The sequence below is a fragment of the Bombina bombina genome, chromosome 1, assembly GCF_027579735.1.
Source record: "Bombina bombina isolate aBomBom1 chromosome 1, aBomBom1.pri, whole genome shotgun sequence".
NCBI classification, from domain to species: Eukaryota; Metazoa; Chordata; class Amphibia; order Anura; family Bombinatoridae; genus Bombina; species Bombina bombina.
The window spans coordinates 551,284,261-551,304,871 of NC_069499.1; the positions used below are offsets into that span (position 1 = coordinate 551,284,261).

The window sequence follows — 20,611 nt, forward strand, 5'->3', positions numbered from 1 at the left end:
GCAGTATCCGGAGGGTTCTATTCCGGAATGTTGTGCATTTCGGTACAGTATTGTGCGCCTTCGTGTGTTGCTTAGACATCTGTTTGTGTCACTAAATGACCCTATCGTACATAGATATGGGAATTTTCAGTCCGAATGGTACTAAACGTTAGACATATGGGGATGAGGTAATCTCCTATTGTCTTTATTTCTATTTCTTTCCCAGTTTTGAGATGGGGCTCCGTTTGGCTGGTCCGACGGGTAGGCCCGTGTCCTTTTTTTGGGGTGTTAACCCTTGATATTTTAGTTATATCCGATGGATGTCTTTTATTTGTTTTTGTTTCCTTCGGGAACCATCTGGGATTGATACTCTTGGTTACTTCTGCGGAAGTTCTTGGACATGTTAGTCCTATGTTTAAAATGTCTGTTTTTCCTTTTCCCCTGTGAGGGAGAGTTCATACAGCTTGCTGGTTAGGACCCTTAGTACGGGCTGGCCCTGTTTGTGTTCGTCCAGTCTTGCTGCTGCTCAGACACGTGGCGCTGTTTCAACTGTGGTTTGGTGCTAGCGCTGAGTGCTCAGATTATCATTTTTTCATGTTCCACTGCAGCATTCGAGAGGAACCCGAGGGTTCCTGAGGCGGGAAGGATTTAACTGGTCCTTATAGCTTCTAGTGGTAGGTGAGAGTGTTCCGTTGCATCACTCTGTCAGAGCCTTGTGTGCCTCCTCCAGGTGGGGGAGGGTGGGTGGACTTCGGTCCCGTTACCGCTGTTTGAGTGGTTTGCCTTCAGTTTTAGGCTTCAGGATGGTCCTGTTAGGACTGGATCCTACGGCTTCTGGATAAGCTGTTCAGCTTGCGGAGGGTTTTCTTTAATACCTGCTGCAGCTCTGGACTCCTTATAGGGGATGTGTCTGCTGTTCTAGTGTCTGGATGCAGTTTTTATTCTTGGACGGTATGGTCTGTCCAAGTGTTGGGACCTTTAGGTTTCTTTTCATGTCTCCAGGTGAGTCAGATACCCTTTTGGGGATCTGCGTCCTGGATGATGATTGATCCCTGTGGGGACTTGTCTAGCTCAGGGTTACCCGGAGCTGGGAAGGTTTAGCACCTTATTTTCTCTGTACCCTCTGCCTGTGTGGAGGTAATGGAGAGCCTAACCTGGCTAGTAGGGTTTTGTGGACTTCAAGGTTCCCTGCTGTTGTTCTGTGACTAAGAGGTCCCTTTATATGACTTCTGGCCCAGCTCCTTGGAGCCTGAAACTTTAGCTAGGGATGGTCCCTTCCTTTAGTCGGGTCCTGTGAGTCTCTCGTTATCCGAATTTAGGATATGTGTCCATTCCCCTTTTTGTCTGACTTTTGGCCAGTTGGGGTGTTTTAGTTCTAGGGTGAGACTGCCTGAACTATTGGAAGCCTGGGCCTATTTTCCTTCAGGGACTCTGCTTCTGGGACTTTGCTCCTTTTCTTAATCCTATTTTGGATTCTGGGATCTCAGGATTGGTCGGAGGGTTCTTTGGTAGTGGGAACTTGGGCTGTGTCCTTGATCTATCTACCTGTCCGGGTCAGATTCGGCCTGGTATTAGAATATTTACTCCTTACTGAGTATCCCATGTCATCTGGGAGTTCTTGGGTGGCTAGCGCCTTTGAGTGTGGGTTTCGACTCTACTGCTGGCGTGGGGTTCCAATTTCTCCTTAGGGTTGCAATTCCCTGGTCGGTTGCTAGTGTCCCTGTGGATTTCTGCTTTGCAGGTCATTGGGGTTGGCTGTGCCTCTGTTTGGCATGTGACCTGTAAGGGGGTCCTCTTCTAGGACATTTACGTTGGGGTTTTTATACCCACTTAACTGGTGGTTCGGACCTTTGGGTCATTGTTCTTTCCGGTTCTTTCGCTTTTATATGGGCTATTCTCCTTTCTTTGGAGATGAGGTCCTTTTTTGTTTAGGACCTCTTTAGGTCGGGAGGCATAGGGTAGAGGGGGTCCGCCTGGGGCCTTTCCAGTTCTAAGCAGATTGTGGGCCTTGTTTTGAAAGATACTTATCAGTTTAAGGCCTTATCTGGGGTCAGAGTCGGTTTGTCCTTGTACTCTGGTGAGATGGTCCTTCCATCTCTTTACTCGTTCCTATATCAGTTTCGGGATTCTTTTTGTTCCTGTACTGGATCTGTGTGGCTGGGTTGGTCCAGCTGGGTATGGGTCTGCAGGCAGGACTTAGTGGCCTAAGGGATAACTACCCTGCCTAATACGCTAAAGGCTTAGAGTTTGAATCCCGCTGTGGCAGCTTTCTTAATAAAGGAATGTCCGAGCGGTCTAGGGATCGAGGTATCCCTTGTCTGTGAGAGCTTGTTAGTTCAGTCTGCAGGGAGAGGTTTTCTCTTTCTCCTTGTCCCTACACAGGAGATGATTTTCTCTACCTTCGGATTCCGATGGTATATTCTTCTTCTTGTGAGGCCTTGATGGAGGCTTGTGTCCTCCTTTTTAGAGGCCTAAGTGTAGGTCGGACAAATTAGGTTGCTGAGAGAATGCCCTCTGTTGAGGGATTGTTTTTATACGGTCCATTTACTGTGGACTGCTTCTTAATTCCTTGCAAGCTTTTTGGTGTCATCTTGTTATGGACACAGTGTTGTTGATCCTGAGGTTTTGTCCTGGGTCTATTACACATTTTCATGATGAATACTTTGGTATTCTGTGGGTGGTCGCAGGGAGGACTTTGCGTCTTCTGTTACATCCTTGCTTGCAGATTGTTGGGGTGATGTTTTCCTATCTCCGTGTCCGGATTATTCAGTTTTTTCGCTTCATGTGGTGTGGCCTTATTCTCGGTTTGGATCCATTTTTGTCTCCGTGAGCCGGGTCTTCACACACTTGAGGTGTTTTCTGTCGTATTAAAGGAACCTTTTGGTTTCTTCGGTTCCTTGCCTTGCCCCTGGGGGCTTAGGGTGGTTGGAGGAACCGTTTATTGGGGCGACGGTATCTCTTGGAGGACTGTTGGCTCAGTCAAGTCCGTTTGTAGTCTCTTGTTTTGACTGCGAGTCAGTGTCACTGGGGCTTTTCTTCAAATTCTTTCAATTTTTCTCGGCTTCGAGGAAGCAGGATTTTTTTTTGGGTTGTGGTTCAGGTCTGGTGCCCTCAGTTTGGGCCGCCTATGTACCCTCCTGTCTTGGCATTCAGTGTCCTTTTTAGCTTGGGTATTGATTTCCCAAAAGTAATGAATGCTGCTGTGGACTCTTTCCATTTAAGAAGAAAAACATAAATTATGCTTACCTGATAATTTCATTTTCTTCTGATGGAAAGAGTCCACAGCACCCCACCCGTAATCTGTGGGGCGTCCTTATATTCTTCTGGCACCTTTTCACTCTGATCTTTCTTCTACTGTTCCTTGTTCCTTGGCAGAATGACTGGGGGATGAGGGGAATAGGAGGAGTATTTAAGCCTTTGGCTGAGGTGTTCTTGCCTCTTCCTGGTGGCCAGGTTCTTATTTCCCAAAAGTAATGAATGCTGCTGTGGACTCTTTCCATCAGAAGAAAATAAAATTATCTGGTAAGCATAATTTATGTTATATCACCCTGAATTTTCACTGCAGCTGGCAGGGTTCTGCTGCATTGTTGTTTTGTACTCTGTAACGAGTGATAACGGAGGGTGTTTTTATTTAAGAGAAGTACGTCAAGACTGTCACTGTTTTTTGTACTTTGTGTGAGGGTCAGAAGGCAGTCTCTTTATTAGAAAATGAGGCGCTTTGCATGTTACACTTTTGGAACCTCTCATTGCGGTTTTGCCGCCATAAAGGTTTTCTCTCCCTCTTAAGAAACGTGCTCTCATAATGGCAGCGCAGTTTCTTGTCGGCAGTCATGTGACCCGCTTTCTGCTTCAGTTCTTCTAGCGGAGCGGTGTCTGTTAGACTCCGACATTTTTTATATATATACTTTCTTGCCCTGTGTTCTTTTGGGAAAGAACTCTGTTGGTTATTACACACTGGCTTACCTTTAGAAGGCGCAAGCAGTGTATGAGAGTTGCTGATATGTTTCCTTATTTGATAGGGCAAAAAATATACAATAATAGTTTCAAATGCTTTCACTACTCTTGAGGGTAGAGAGAGAGCATTGCCTCTGAGCCCATTGTCTCCCATGATGATGCTATTTAGGCAGTGCCACAGCTTTCTCCTGTAATGTCCCTAGCCTCTATGGGGTCACATGCACTGCCTTGCAGTTCCTCTCAATCTCCTGGAGGAGTTATTTGCCTGCAGAATTTACTGCCTAGGTATCTTCTGCGATATCTGTGGCATTATCTGCTTTTCCTATACTAAAGGGAAATCGCAAGAGGAAAATTAGAGATTCAGATAGTAAGGTTTCTGTACCACCTTCTGCTACACTGGTTGCCCTTCCTCATAGGTGGGATGAGGAGAATACGTCGGTAGCCTCTGAGGGATCAATTGTCTAAGCTGGAAGTTTGTATTGCCACTGTGCCAAGTGCAGCATCTTAATGGTGCAACGCCTTGTTTGATTTCAATTTGGCAGGGACTCCTTTGGCGGATATCCAGTACAGAATTCAGGTTCTTAAGCTAACCAATTCTTTTATTTCTGTGGCTATCATGCAAGTTTTTAAGACGGGAGCAAAGATTTCTGGCTTTGCTGTGCTAGCCTGCGGGGCGTTGCGGCTATATTCTTGTTTTTTTCCTCTAAGTCCAAGCTTCTGGAGCTTCCTTACAAGGTGGTGTATGGTCTTTCCGACGGCGCTAACTTACAGGACTTTAGCTCCTATAACGGGAGGGTCTCTAGATACCCAAGAGGGAGTTAGACAGAATAGTTTAGTGTTTAGGAGCGCCTATTCAAAGGCTAAGTCTAATGAGGGTATAGACAAAAGTACGTAGTTATATATACCAGCACAAGGAGCCCAAGAGTGTAGAGGATATTTACAAGTTTAATGTAGTATTTAAATTAACAAATTTATTAAGGCAATAGCTTGATGTCTATGGTTGCAAACAGATTTATATAAGCATAAAAGTATATGGATCCATATCACTTAATAAATAAACAATAATTAGAAACATTCACTGGTGTACTGTATCTGATAAAATCAATTTTACAGTCTATGATAAAACTGGTTTGGGTGAAGTCAAAAAGATGTATCAATGATACAGTAAAATACAGTAAAAGATGTACAACTGATACAGTAAAATACAATAAAGTAAAATACAATAAAATACAAAAATAATACAATAAAATACAAAAATAATGCAATAAAATACAGGAATGGTGTAAAAAAAAAGCAGCAGATGGGGATAGGTCGTGTGACCTAGGATAAAAACATATATGTGAAGGATGTTTTCCTAATTTAATATGAGAAAAAATGTGAAAAAATGTGATAATCTTTTTAGAAAAATAAAGTAAAGTAAAAATGTGATAATCTTTTAGAAAAATAAAGTGAAATGTTGTCTTTAGCCTGATGAAGGATGTGATAAAAATGTGTGTGAGTCCCCTCGTGAGAAGTCAAAAAGTGTCCAAAATTAAGTCAATAATCCGCAAAAGAGTCACTCATAAAAAACAAAATGTCAAAGAAATGAAATCCAAAAGAATTTAGTAGTGATATTGTGATGTCCAATAAAAATCAAAAATGCCACCTGTGTTTATGGATCAAACTGTGAATAGCTGAAAAAAATGGAAATCCAACTGACCAATTTCTTGAAAATATTGGATATATGAAACAATGAATAATATTCAATATTCATTGTTTCATATATCCAATATTTTCAAGAAATTGGTCAGTTGGATTTCCATTTTTTTCAGCTATTCACAGTTTGATCCATAAACACAGGTGGCATTTTTGATTTTTATTGGACATCACAATATCACTACTAAATTCTTTTGGATTTCATTTCTTTGACATTTTGTTTTTTATGAGTGACTCTTTTGCGGATTATTGACTTAATTTTGGACACTTTTTGACTTCTCACGAGGGGACTCACACACATTTTTATCACATCCTTCATCAGGCTAAAGACAACATTTCACTTTATTTTTCTAAAAGATTATCACATTTTTACTTTACTTTATTTTTCTAAAAAGATTATCACATTTTTTCACATTTTTTCTCATATTAAATTAGGAAAACATCCTTCACATATATGTTTTTATCCTAGGTCACACGACCTATCCCCATCTGCTGCTTTTTTTTTTTTACACCATTCCTGTATTTTATTGCATTATTTTTGTATTTTATTGTATTATTTTTGTATTTTATTGTATTTTACTTTATTGTATTTTACTGTATCAGTTGTACATCTTTTACTGTATTTTACTGTATCATTGATACATCTTTTTGACTTCACCCAAACCAGTTTTATCATAGACTGTAAAATTGATTTTATCAGATACAGTACACCAGTGAATGTTTCTAATTATTGTTTATTTATTAAGTGATATGGATCCATATACTTTTATGCTTATATAAATCTGTTTGCAACCATAGACATCAAGCTATTGCCTTAATAAATTTGTTAATTTAAATACTACATTAAACTTGTAAATATCCTCTACACTCTTGGGCTCCTTGTGCTGGTATATATAACTACGTACTTTTGTCTATACCCTCATTAGACTTAGCCTTTGAATAGGCGCTCCTAAACACTAAACTATTCTGTCTAGCTTCCTTACAAGGGTAAGACCTTGTTTGGTCTTAATTTGACAGGAATATTTCTGATATTACGGGTGGAAAAGGGTCTTTTCTTCCACAAGACAAGAGGAAAAAACCTAAAGAAGTTTGGCCCCAATCTGGGATCGGTCCAAGTGGGGGGCTGAATCTCTCTGTTTGTCTTCAAACATGAATACGAGATGTCCCAGATAGGCTGTGGACATAGTTCCACCTCTCAATTTTATCTGCAGGCAGATAACAGTGAGGCATTTTTGAAGTACGTTTGGGACCGCTCTCTACTGTGAGTTATAGTATCTGAAAAAGAGGGAATTTTTCTTCCTATAATAGATCTAAAGTGTCTCAGTTTTCTCAGGGTACCGTCCTTTAAAATGGAAACCAGTCGTTTTATTCTTCCTTTAGTCCATGAGGGTCAGTTAATAGTGACCATAGACCTGGAGGACGGCTATTTTCAAGTTCCTGAGTTTTGCCTTTCTATCAAACACTTCCAGTTTGTGGCTCTTCCCTTTGGCCTTGCCACGGCTCCCAGAGGGGGCTATTTTGGCAGTGATTAGGTTTCGGGGAATTGCTGTGGTGCCCTTCCTGGACGACATAATGGTTCAGACGCCATTTTTCAACAAGCAAACTCTCATACAGAGATCTTGCTGTCTTTCCTTCATTCACACGGATAGGAAGTGAATCTGAAAACGAGGTCCCTTTTTCCAGCTACAGGGGTTGTTTTCTTAGGGACCATATTATTTTCCCTATCTCTGAAAATATTTTTGACAGAGGTCAGAAAATCAAGGATTCTTTTCTCTTGTCGCTCTCTGCACTCTACTGTTTGGCTCTTCAGTGACTCAATGTATGGAGGTAATTAGTCTGATGGTGGCTTCATTGGACATCATCAATTGCTCGATTCCATCTGAGAGTCTGCTGTTATGCATACTTAGATAGTGGAATGGGGATCATGTGGTTCTGTCTCGGAGGATAGATCTAGATCTGTCAACATGAGATTTTTTCCTGTGGTGGTTTTCTCAGGAGCATCTGCCTCGGGACACATGCTTCCGGAGACCTTCCTGAGTAATAGTGACCACGGACGTCAGCCTGTTGGGTTGGTGACTATGGACTTGGGAGGAGTCTGCTCTCCCCATAACCATCTTGGAGTTGAGAGCAATCTACAATTATCTGATGATTTGGCGTCAGTTGTTTTAGCCGGGTTTTCAGGTTCTAGTTGGATAATTTCATCTCGGTGGTTTACATCAACCACCTGGGAGAAACCTGAAGTTCTTTAGCCTTATTTGCCGGGGATTGTTCGGTGGGTGGATGCTCACAGTTGTTGTCAATCCACTATTCACATTTCAGGAGTGGATACTGGGAGTGGACTTCTTGAGCAGTCAGATTATTCTCCCCGGAGAGTGGGCGATTCTCCCGGAGATGTTATCCAGGTCATCCTCAAATGGGAGGTGCTGGAGTTGGAGATGGCAATACGCCAAGCTTCCAAGATACGTCTAAAGGTCCAGAGATCAGCAGACTGCTCTGTTAAATTCCCTGGTGGTTCCTTGGGATTTCAGTCTGACATCCCTGTTCCTCAGTTTGCTCTCCTTCCACGAGTCATTGCTTGTATCAAATAGAAGTGAGCATCTGTATTTTTTATAGTTCTTGCTTAGTCTCTCAGGATCTGGTATACAGACCTAGTGGGAATGTATTTCTTCCACCTTGGTAGTTGTTCCTGAGGAAGGACCTTCTAATTCAGGGTCCATTCCTTCATCCAACTTCGTTTCTCTGAAGCTTCTGCTTGGAGATTGAATGCTTAGTTCTGTCTAAGCGTGGTTTTTCTGAATCGGTCATTGAGACCATGATTTAGGCTCACAAGCCTGTTACTGGTAACTTTTACCATAAGATATTGCGTTAATTCCCTTATTGGTGTGAATCCCAGGACTATTCTTGGAAGTAGGCTCAGGATTCCTAGGGTTTTTGCCCTTTCTCCGGGTAGGTCTGGAGGACGTTTTGTCAGTCAGTTTTCTGAAGGGTCAGATTTCTGCGTTATCTTGTTTTTTTTACACAAGTGTCTGGCGGATGTGCCAGATGTGTAATCTTTGTCAGCCCCTGGTTAGTATGAGGCTTGTGTTTAAGTCTGTTGCTCCTCTTGGAGCTTTATCCTTGTTTTTAAGGTTTTGCAGCAGGCTCAGTTTGAGCCATAGCATTCCATAGATTTTAAATTTTTATCTTGGAATCCTTTATTTATTTGTTCTTCTGTTTAGAGAGTTTAGGTTCTCTCGGCTTTGCAGTTTGATTCGCTTATCTTGTTTCGGATAAGGTGGTTCTTCATCCTAAGCAGTTTCAAACTAAAATATTGTTTGGGACTTTGTTGTTTCCTCTCTGTGGAATGTGTGTGCACAGCTTGGATGTTGTGTGTACTTTAATATTTTTTCTACTGGCGATTAGGGTTTTCGCCAGTCTTCTGTCCTGTTTTTGTTTGTTTTCTCTGTAAAACGTATAGATCAAATATAAGGAAGCCAGCACCTCTCACCAGACTTGGGGCACGGAAAAAAGGGATTAGCCAGTTCCCAACATCACATTCCAAAATTCAAAAGGATTTCCAGCCTCCAAAATAGTAGTTAAAAAAACCTTTATTAACTTGTACAGGGTCCATAATGCAGCAACAACAACGTTTCAAACCAGCAATTGGTTCTTAGTCATGTCAAAGTACCTATGTACAGGTGTGCCTTTTATACCTATCAAACAATTATCAGGTTAAGCAGCACTGCCATCTTGTGGATTTTTTTCAATACACGTGTTAAGACACAAAAATTGCAAAATTCTAAAAAATCAATTGCAAATCTTTCCTCGTAATTTGTGTCTATCACATGTGTATTTTTAAATATACATATGTTAAAACCATGTTAAAATCAAACAAACCTATACATAAAATTAAATTTCAGAATCATGCAACATTAATATCTCACAGGTTTATCTTAAAGAAACAGTGACCAGTCAAAGTTTTTGTCAAGCCTTTTGGGTTGTAGGGCATCCAATTTCCTTATCCAAAACATTTTATCTTTTTTTTTCAATATTAATTCCCTCTTTTTTTCAATATTAATTCCCTTTCACCTCCCTTCCTGGGCTTAGCCACATGTTCTATAACTTGAATAAATAAAGATGCTCCCCTTTCCTATCACTTCCTCTCCATGGGCCATAATATAAGCCAATTACGGTTTCAAGTTATAGAACATGTGGCTAAGCCCAGGAGGGGAGGTGATAGGGAATTAGTATTGAAAAAAAGAGAAATGTTTTGGATAAGGAAATTGGATGCCCTACAACCCAAAGGGCTTAACAAAGACTTTGAATGGTCTATGTTTCTTTAAGATAAACCTGTGAGATATTAATGTTGCATGATTCTGAAATTTAATTTTATGTATAGGTTTGTTTGATTTTGACATGGTTTTAACATATGTATGTGATATACACAAATTATGAGGAAAGATTTGCAATTGATTTTTTTGAATTTTGCAATTTTTGTGTCTTAACACGTCTATTGAAAAAATCCACAAGATGGCAGTGTTGCTTAACCTGATAATTGTTTGATAGGTATAAAAGGCACACCTGTACATAGGTACTTTGACATGACTAAGAACCAATTGCTGGTTTGAAACATTGTTGATGCTGCATTATGGACCCTGTATAAGTTAATAAAGGTTTTTTAACTACTATTTTGGAGGCTGGAAATCCTTTTGAATTTTGAAACGTATAGATCAGGAAGCTTCTGCCGCTTCTATTTTTCTCTTGTTGATTTAATTTGTTTTACTTTCTCTTGTAAGGTGTATCCAGTCCACGGATTCATCCTTTACTTGTGGGATATTCTCCTTCCTAACAGGAAGTGGCAAAGAGAGCACACAGCAGAGCTGTCCATATAGCTCCCCCTCTAGCTCCACCCCCCAGTCATTCTCTTTGCCGGCTCTAAGCAATAGAGTCCCTCTCGGAAGGGTAAAGTGAATGTGGTGTTAGATTTGTAGTTTTTGTTCTACAAGCAAAAGTTTGTTATTTTAAATGGTACCGGTGTGTACTATTTACTCTCCAGCAGAAAAGAGATGAAGATTTCTGCAGAGAGGAAGATGATTTTAGCATGTTGTAACTAAAATCCACTGCTGTTCCCACACAGGACTGAGGAGTACAAGAAAACTTCAGTTGGGGGGAATGGTTTGCAGGTTAGGCTGCAATAAGGTATGTTCAGTCATTTATTTCTAGACAAGACTGTGATAATGCTAGAAAAGGACTGATAAGATCCCCATGAGGGAAGGGTAAGCTTTATTCAGAGACTAAGTATGGAATTACAAGCTTACATAACAGGGCTAATTTATGCTGGTTGACACTATTTTATGGCAAGTTGACACTTTTTTAACGGTTTTTACTAATAAATATAGTTTTTTGAGACACTTTGAAGGTCCCTTTGGGTTTCTTTCAGGGGTTGTTACCCACATGGCTAATATTATAACTCTTAGGAGTGTATCTTTAGGCCTCACAGCACCGGAGTAAGGTGGGAGGGGCCTAATTTCGCGCGTTAGATTGACTAGATCTTCAGGCTGTTTTCACATAGAGGGTCCTGCTACAGTTTGAGGACCCATAAGAAGCTTTTTCCCCATAAATCTGACTCCTAAGGGAAGGTAGGGCCACAGCAGAGCTGTGGCAAGGTGCTGAAGTTGTTTTAACCGGTCTGTTAGCTTACTATTGATCCGGTTTGGGCATTAAGGGGTTAATCGTTTTTATTGCTAGTTGTGCAATCTTACCAATGCTTTAGGTACATGCTGTGAAAATTTAAAAAAGTTTGCTGCATTTTTCACTGTTTTGGAAAAATTGTGTGCCTTTTTTATCTCTTAAAGGCACAGTAACGTTTTTTTGAAAAATGTGTTTTTACTTGATTAAAGTGATTTCTAAGCCTGTTTGTCTTACTACTAGTCTGTTAAACATGTCTGACACCAAGGAAAATCCTTGTTCAATGTGTTTAGAAGCCATGGTGGAACCCCCTCTCAAAATGTGTCCCACTTGTACTGATATGTCTATACACTTTAAAGAACATATTGTTGCACTTAAAGATGTGGCCCAAGATGATTCTCAGACAGAAGGTAATGAGGTTAGCCCGTTGACCTCTCCCCAAGTGTCACAACCAGTTACGCCCGCTCAAGCGATGCCTAGCACCTCTAGCGCGTCTAACTCTTTTACCTTACAAGACTTGGCGGCAGTTATGGATAATACCCTCTCAGTATTTTTATCTAAGCTGCCCGTGTTACCTGCAAAGCGTGATAGCTCTGTTTTAAGAACAGATTATGAGCATTCTGACGCTTTAGTAGCCGTATCCTATATACACTCACAACGCTCTGAAATGGGGGCGAGGGATGTGCTGTCTGAGGGAGAAATTTCCGATTCGGGAAAGGTTGCTCCTCAGACAGACCCAGATACGTTGGCTTTTAAATTTAAACTAGAACACCTCCGCTTATTGCTCAGGGAGGTATTAGTTACTCTGGATGACTGTGACCCTTTGGTGGTTCCAGAGAAATTGTGTAAAATGGACAAGTACCTAGAAGTTCCTGTTTACACTGATGTGTTCCCGGTCCCTAAGAGGATTGCGGATATAGTAACTAGGGAGTGGGATAGACCAGGTATTCCGTTTGTTCCCCCTCCTGTTTTTAAGAAAATGTTCCCCATATCTGACACCACGCGGGACTCGTGGCAGACGGTCCCTAAGGTGAAGGGGGCTGTTTCTTCACTTGCTAAACGCACAACAATACCAATTGAGGACAGTTGTGCTTTTAAAGACCCTATGGATAAAAAATTAGAGGGTTTACTTAAGAAAATTTTTGTTCATCAAGGTTTTCTTCTCCAACCTATAGCGTGCATTGTTCCTGTAACTACTGCAGCTGCTTTCTGGTTTGAGGCGCTGGAAGATGCGCTCCAGGCGGAGACCTCATATGAGGACATTATGGACAGAATTAAGGCTCTTAAGCTTGCTAATTCTTTTATCACAGATGCTGCATTCCAACTAGCTAAGTTAGCGGCAAAGAATTCAGGTTTCGCCATTCTGGCGCGCAGGGCGCTATGGCTAAAGTCCTGGTCGGCCGATGTGTCGTCAAAATCCAAACTACTGAACATCCCTTTCAAAGGATAGACCCTTTTCGGGCCTGAATTGAAGGAGATTATCTCAGAAATCACTGGGGGAAAAGGGCCATGCTCTCCCTCAGGACAATTCCTTTAAGACAAAGAACAGACAAAATAATTTTCGTTCCTTTCGAAATTTCAGGAGCGGTCTCGCTTCACCCTCCCCTGCTGCAAAGCAAGAGGGTAACACTTCACAACCCAGGGCAGCCTGGAAACCTTACCAGGGCTGGAACAAGGGTAAACAGGCTAAGAAGCCTGCAGCGGCCTCCAAGACAGCATGAAGGGGTAGCCCCCGATCCGGGACCGGATCTAGTGGAGGGGCAGACTCTCTCTCTTCGCTCAGGCCTGGGCAAGAGACGTACATGATCCTTGGGCCTTAGAGATTGTATCCCAGGGATATCTTCTAGAAATCAAGGACTCCCCTCCAAGGGGAAGCTTCTACATTTCTCGTCTGTCTACAGACCAGACAAAGAAAGAGGCGTTCTTACGCTGTGTAGAAGACCTACATACAATGGGAGTGATCCACCCAGTTCCAATTGTGGAACAAGGGCTGGGTTTTTACTCAAACCTGTTTGTGGTTCCCAAAAAAGAAGCAACTTTCAGACCAATCCTGGATCTCAAAATTCTAAACAAATTCCTCAGAGTCCCATCATTCAAGATGGAGACCATTCGGACAATCTTACCAATGATCCAGGAGGGTCAATATATGACTACCGTGGATCTAAAAGATGCGTATCTGCACATTCCTATCCACAAAGATCATCACCAGTTTCTCAGGTTCGCCTTTCTGGACAAGCATTATCAGTTTGTGGCTCTTCCTTTCGGGTTGGCCACTGCTCCCAGAATTTTCACAAAGGTGCTAGGGTCCCTTCTGGCGGTTCTAAGACCGCGGGGCATAGCAGTGGCGCCTTACCTAGACGACATCTTAATTCAGGCGTCGACTTTCCAAAGAGCCAAGTCTCACACGGAAATTGTATTGGCCTTTCTGAGGTCTCACGGGTGGAAGGTGAACATCAAAAAGAGTTCTCTCTCCCCCCTCACAAGAGTTCCATTCCTAGGAACCCTAATAGACTCGGTAGAAATGAAAATATTTCTGACGGAGGTCAGAAAGTTAAAACTCTTAACTACTTGCCGAGCTCTTCATTCCATTCCTCGGCCGTCTGTAGCTCAGTGCATGGAGACAATCAGACTAATGGTAGCGGCAATGGACATAGTCCCTTTTGCACGGATACACCTCAGACCACTGCAACTGTGCATGCTCAAACAGTGGAATGGGGATTATGCAGATTTGTCTCCTCAAATACAGTTGAACCAGGGGACCAGAGATTCTCTTCTCTGGTGGTTGTCTCAGGATCACCTGTCTCAGGGAATGTGTTTCCGCAGACCAGAGTGGATCATCGTAACGACTGACGCCAGTCTGTTGGGCTGGGGTGCTGTCTGGGACCCCCTGAAAGCTCAGGGCTTATGGTCTTGGGAAGAAGCTCTTCTCCCGATAAACATTCTGGAACTGAGGGCGATATTCAACGCTCTTCAGGCATGGCCTCAGCTAGCTGCGGCCAAATTCATCAGATTTCAGTCGGACAACATCTCGACTGTAGCTTACATCAACCATCAAGGGGGAACAAGGAGTCCCCTAGCAATGATGGAAGTAACCAAAATAATCAGGTGGGCGGAGGATCACTCTTGCCACCTCTCAGCAATTCACATCCCAGGAGTAGACAACTGGGAAGTGGATTTTCTAAGTCGTCAGACTTTTCATCCGGGGGAGTGGGAACTCCACCCGGAGGTATTTGCCCAGCTGACTCAGCTATGGGGCACTCCAGAATTGGATCTGATGGCGTCCCGTCAGAATGCCAAACTTCCTCTTTATGGGTCCAGGTCCCGGGATCCCCAGGCGGTGTCGATAGATGCTCTAGCAGCGCCTTGGTCTTTCAATCTGGCCTATGTGTTTCCACCGTTTCCTCTCCTTCCTCGTCTGGTTGCCAGAATCAAGCAGGAGAGGGCGTCGGTGATTCTAATAGCGCCTGCGTGGCCACGCAGGACTTGGTATGCAGACCTAGTGGACATGTCATCCGTTCCACCATGGACTCTGCCAGTGAGGCAGGACCTTCTACTTCAAGGTCCTTTCAAACATCCAAATCTAATTTCTCTGCGTCTGACTGCTTGGAGATTGAACGCCTAATTCTATCTAAGCGTGGTTTCTCTGAGTCGGTTATCGATACCCTGATTCAGGCTAGAAAGCCTGTCACCAGGAAAATCTACCATAAGATTTGGCGAAAATATCTTTGTTGGTGCAAATCCAAGGGTTACTCATGGAGTAAGATTAGGATTCCCAGGATATTGTCTTTTCTCCAAGATGGATTGGAGAAAGGATTGTCAGCTAGTTCCTTAAAAGGACAAATATCTGCTTTGTCTATTCTTTTACACAAACGTCTGGCGGAGGTACCAGACGTTCAAGCGTTTACTCAGGCTTTAGTCAGAATCAAGCCTGTTTATAGACCTGTGGCTCCGCCATGGAGTCTGAATTTAGTTCTTTCAGTTCTGCAAGGGGTTCCGTTTGAACCTTTACATTCCATAGATATTAAACTTTTATCTTGGAAAGTTTTGTTTTTGGTAGCTATCTCTTTTGCTCAAAGAGTTTCAGAGTTATCTGCTTTACAGTGTGACTCACCTTACTTGGTGTTCCATGCAGATAAGGTAGTTTTGCGTACCAAACCCGATTTTCTTCCTAAGGTTGTGTGTAATAAGATTATTAACCAGGAAATTGTTGTTCCTTCTCTGTGTCCTAATCCTTCTTTGAAGAAGGAACGTCTGTTACACAATCTTGATGTGGTTCGTGCTTTAAAGTTCTATTTACAAGCAACTAAGGATTTCAGACAAACAACTTCATTGTTTGTTATCTATTCTGGTAAGAGGAGAGGTCAGAAAGCGACTGCTACCTCTCTTTCCTTTTGGCTGAAAAGCTTCATCCGTCTGGCCTATGTGACTGCTGGCCAGCAGCCTCCTGAAACAATTACTGCTCATTCTATCAGAGCAGTGGCTTCCACATGGGCTTTTAAAAATGAGGCTTCTGTTGAACAGATTTGTAAGGCAGCGACTTGGTCTTCGCTGCATACTTTTTCCAAATTGTACAAATTCGATACTTTTGCTTCTTCGGAGGCTATTTTGGGGAGAAAGGTTTTGCAAGCAGTGGTGCCTACCGTTTAAGGTACCTGTCTTGTTCCCTCCCTTCATCCGTGTCCTAAAGCTTTGGTATTGGTATCCCACAAGTAAAGGATGAATCCGTGGACTGGATACACCTTACAAGAGAAAACAGAATTTATGCTTACCTGATAAATTACTTTCTCTTGTGGTGTATCCAGTCCACGGCCCGCCCTGGCTATTAGTCAGGTAGATTGTTAGTTTAAACTACAGTCACCACTGCACCCTATGGTTTCTCCTTTTTCTTCCTAACCTTCGGTCGAATGACTGGGGGGTGGAGCTAGAGGGGGAGCTATATGGACAGCTCTGCTGTGTGCTCTCTTTGCCACTTTCTGTTAGGAAGGAGAATATCCCACAAGTAAAGGATGAATCCGTGGACTGGATACACCACAAGAGAAAGTAATTTATCAGTTAAGCATAAATTCTGTTTTTCAGACTGCTGGGCTGCAGTCTCCTGAGAGAGTTATGGCTCATCCCACGAGGGCTGTCTCTTTTTCTTGAGCTTTCAAGGTGGAGCTTCTGTGGATCAGTTTTGCAAGGCTGCAACTTTGTCTTCTTTGCATATTTTTTCCAAAATTTGATCAATCTGATATTTTTGCCTCGGCCGAGGTTTCTTTTGGAGGAAAGTTCTCAAGCGGTTGTGCCTTCTGTTTCGGTCTGCCTGTCTTGTCCCTCCCTAGTCATCTGTGTCCTCTATCTTGGGTATTGGTTCCCAACAGTAAATGATGACGTTGTGGACTCACCATATTTTAGGAAAGGAAACAAAATTTATGCTTACTTGATACATTTATTTATTTCCGGATATGGTGAGTCCACCACCCCGCCCTTTATTTTAAGACAGTTATTTTTTACTAAACCTCAGGCACCTTTACACCTTGTGTTACTCCTTTTTCTTAATTTCCCTTCAGTCGAATGACTGAGGGTTGTGGGAAGGGAAGTGATACTTAACAGTTTGGCTGTGGTGCTCTTTGCCGCCTCCTGCTGGCCAGGAGTCCTATTCTCAACTGTAAATGATGACGTTGTGGACTCACTATATCCGGAAATAAATACATTTATCAGGTAAGCATACATTTTGTTTTTTAACTTTAAAGGGATATGAAATCCAAATGGCTTTCTTTTCATGATTCAGATAGAGCATGCTATTTTAATTAACTTGGGTAGCGCTTGCTGATTGGTGGCTACCCAGGTGCTGAACCAAAAATGGGCTAGACATTGGAACTGTTAAATGGACGTGAAGGGATAATTAAATGCTCTTATTACTCTATTGCTTGAATGAAACTAGATGTTCTATTTCCATAAAGTGATTAAACACATAATTAAAGTAATCTCCAATTTGCAATGCACTGCTGATCCTTAGCTGAACACAACTAGTGATTGGTGGCATCTCACATAGACTGGCCCTGATTGGTTCAACAGCCATCTTTAGCTCTAAACCAGTAGTTCACTGCCAGACCAGAGCTGACTTTAATTTAACCATATGTTTATCCTTTGACCTCTTTAGTGTTCTAGCACATTAGAGAATTGTATTATTGCTCCTTTATGCCCACGTAAGCACCAGTACATGTGTGACTTTATTTTCTGATGATAATGAGCAGTGTTGTTGAGCTATAAGGAAATATCAGAGATCTATGTCTTTGTTGTCTCTGAGTGTTTAGTCTAATTTGGATTTGGTGTCTAGCTGTATGCATTTGTTTGGTTTACTTATTATAGCAGCTACTTCTATATAAGCTTAAAAGCAGTAACTTTTCTTTAGATACTAAAAAAAACATTCTCTCAGGTTAATTTATGCAGTGGTGGGATCTGAGGCTTGTTCTTTATTCCTCTCTGTTCTTTTCACACATTCCATCACACACATATACTTATTATGCCATTCTCTTTATAGCCCTCATGTTTAGGATCGATGGCTTTGACAGAGGGAGCGTTGAGCCAACATGATCTGATCAGAGTGGTTTACAGCGACCTTCACCCCCAGAGAGAAAACTTTACTGCACAGAACAGGTGATTAAGATCTATGCAGCCCTTCTGGTAATAAAGGATGTAATTCCAATAGCCTAGAGATTGAGTTGAAAGGACATGACCCACTGTGGGACAACAATATAAAATGTTTAATTATTTATATTAAAAGAACAACAACTTTGCATTATGCAGGGACTGAAAACCAATGTAAATGTTTCTTAAGATGACAATGTAAATGCTTTTAAAACATTTTTTTTTTTTTCAAAATTGTTTTTATTTGCGGTTTTGAAGAGTAAAGAAGAACAATTGGGGACTCGCAGGGCCCCTTCACATATACAAACATAAATAAATTTAAAAAAAAAAATCAAAACATTCTCCACAAACACGGAGTCAGATATAACGGTCATGGTAGTTAGTAATGAAAGAATCATTAAACTCTCAACATCATACCTCAGTTCATGTATAGACGGTACAAAAGTAGGAGGGGGGAGGGTACATAGTAAGGGTGACAAAGGGAGGGGAGGGGGGACTGTAACACAGGTGTCATGTCTGGCAACTCGGTTCATAACTTATAGTGGATGGCGTTCCAAAGGACATAAAGAGTAGGAGGAGAACACCCTAATGGGCAATGGGCAGGGTATCCTGAGTAGTGGCAGATGGGCGCCATGAGGTATTCTACTTGTCTCTCCAGTCGGCCCAAGTAATTTCAAATAGGTCTAATTTGTTCAAGTCAAGATATATGGCTTTTTCCATAGTATACAAGAAAGCCATTGTATTCACAATATTCTCCCACCTGGGGGGAAGATCTCTTTTCCAGGACCTGGCTATGTTGGTTTTGATAGAGTACATTAAATACCCGCCAAATAAACCTTGGTGTTTGGGTAAGTTGTGAAGGCCCAAATGGAGGAGGGCAGATGCCGGGCCATTAGGTATCCGAATACTCAATGCAATAAGGGTGCGAAATCCTAATCCCCTTAGGGGTTTAATTTTGGGGCACTCCCACCAGATATGTAACATATTGCCCTGTAGGCCACAGCCTCTCCAACAGAGAGGCGAAGTTCCTGGGTACATTTTAGATAATCGGGTGTGAACAAGATACCAGTGGGAGATGACTTTATAGTAAGTTTCAAACATTGTGACGCAGTGTAGAGTTTTTTTGTCAGCACGATGGACTTTTGCCACAAGTCGATGGGAGTATCAGTGTGAAGGATGCTGTTCAACCTAGTCAGGTGCGGAACCAGTTCAGGTGGAACCATGCCCTCCAGTAGATTATAGTGAGTCGTAAGCGGTCTAACGAGCCTACGCCCCCCACACCAGACAGACTCCCATGGGTTTTTAAAACATTTTATTTGTATGCAGATCTTTTGCATATGTACTGTGCATATGTTTACCTTAAGTGTATGTCCCTTTAACCTTTTAAGTGTGGAGGACATGTCTGTGACATATTCTTCTGATTTCTCCTACTTGCTTGTTGTATATGACATGTCAGTCACCTATTTAATGTATTCACTGTATTGGGGGCATTGTCTCCAAATGAGCCTCTATACCTTAAAAATAGCATGCAAAACCTCTCAAAGAGGGGATAATGTTCTATCAAATGAAGGGTCTTATTCCTCTCTAGTTAGCAGAGGAATGGCAAATACTAGGAGACTCTTAGGGTGCAGTGTTTCTTTATATATTCTGTGTATGTGTGTGTGTGTATATATATATATATATATATATATATATATATATATATATAGTCATATAATAAGATAAGCACTCACTGGATTATAAGGTAAAACTTAGCTTTTATTGTAGAATATCAAAAATATGTATATATACACACATGTGGTTTATATTTTTATGCTCCCATAGTGTATTGAACATTCAGAAACACGTACATTAAGATTCTGTATTCTTAAATTATTTTCTCCAACATAGGTGTGTCCGGTCCACGGCGTCATCCTTACTTGTGGGATATTCTCTTCCCCAACAGGAAATGGCAAAGAGCCCAGCAAAGCTGGTCACATGATCCCTCCTAGGCTCCGCCTACCCCAGTCATTCTCTTTGCCGTTGTACAGGCAACATCTCCACGGAGATGGCTTAGAGTTTTTTAGTGTTTAACTGTAGTTTTTATTATTCAATCAAGAGTTTGTTATTTTAAAATAGTGCTGGTATGTACTATTTACTCTGAAACAGAAAAGAGATGAAGATTTCTGTTTGTAAGAGGAAAATGATTTTAGCAACCATTACTAAAATCCATGGCTGTTCCACACAGGACTGTTGAGAGGAATTAACTTCAGTTGGGGGAACAGTGAGCAGTCTTTTGCTGCTTGAGGTATGACACATTCTAACAAGACGATGTAATGCTGGAAGCTGTCATTTTCCCTATGGGATCCGGTAAGCCATTTTTATTCAGACAGTAAATAAGGGCTTCACAAGGGCTTATTAAGACTGTAGACATTTTCTGGGCTAAATCGATTCATATATTACACATATTTAGCCTTGAGGAATCTTTTAATCTGGGTATTTTGGTAAAATAATATCGGCAGGCACTGTTTTAGACACCTTATTCTTTAGGGGCTTTCCCTAATCATAGGCAGAGCCTCATTTTCGCGCCGGTATTGCGCACTTGTTTTTGAGAGGCATGACATGCAGTCGCATGTGTGAGGAGCTCTGATACATAGAAAAGACTTTCTGAAGGCGTCATTTGGTATCGTATTCCCCTTTGGGCTTT

The 20,611-nt window shown here is 41.8% G+C and overlaps 1 protein-coding gene across 1 annotated transcript in view; it reads left to right on the plus strand.

The window, feature by feature from the left end:
* HYCC2 (hyccin PI4KA lipid kinase complex subunit 2) overlaps positions 1–20,611 on the plus strand; it is a 346,768-nt gene that overhangs the window by 240,135 nt on the left and 86,022 nt on the right. Inside the window, exons 7-8 of the mRNA XM_053713298.1 lie at positions 17,819–17,934; positions 19,037–19,121. Of these exons, the coding sequence (XP_053569273.1) occupies positions 17,819–17,934; positions 19,037–19,121 (201 nt within the window). The remainder of the gene's footprint in view (positions 1–17,818; positions 17,935–19,036; positions 19,122–20,611) is intronic.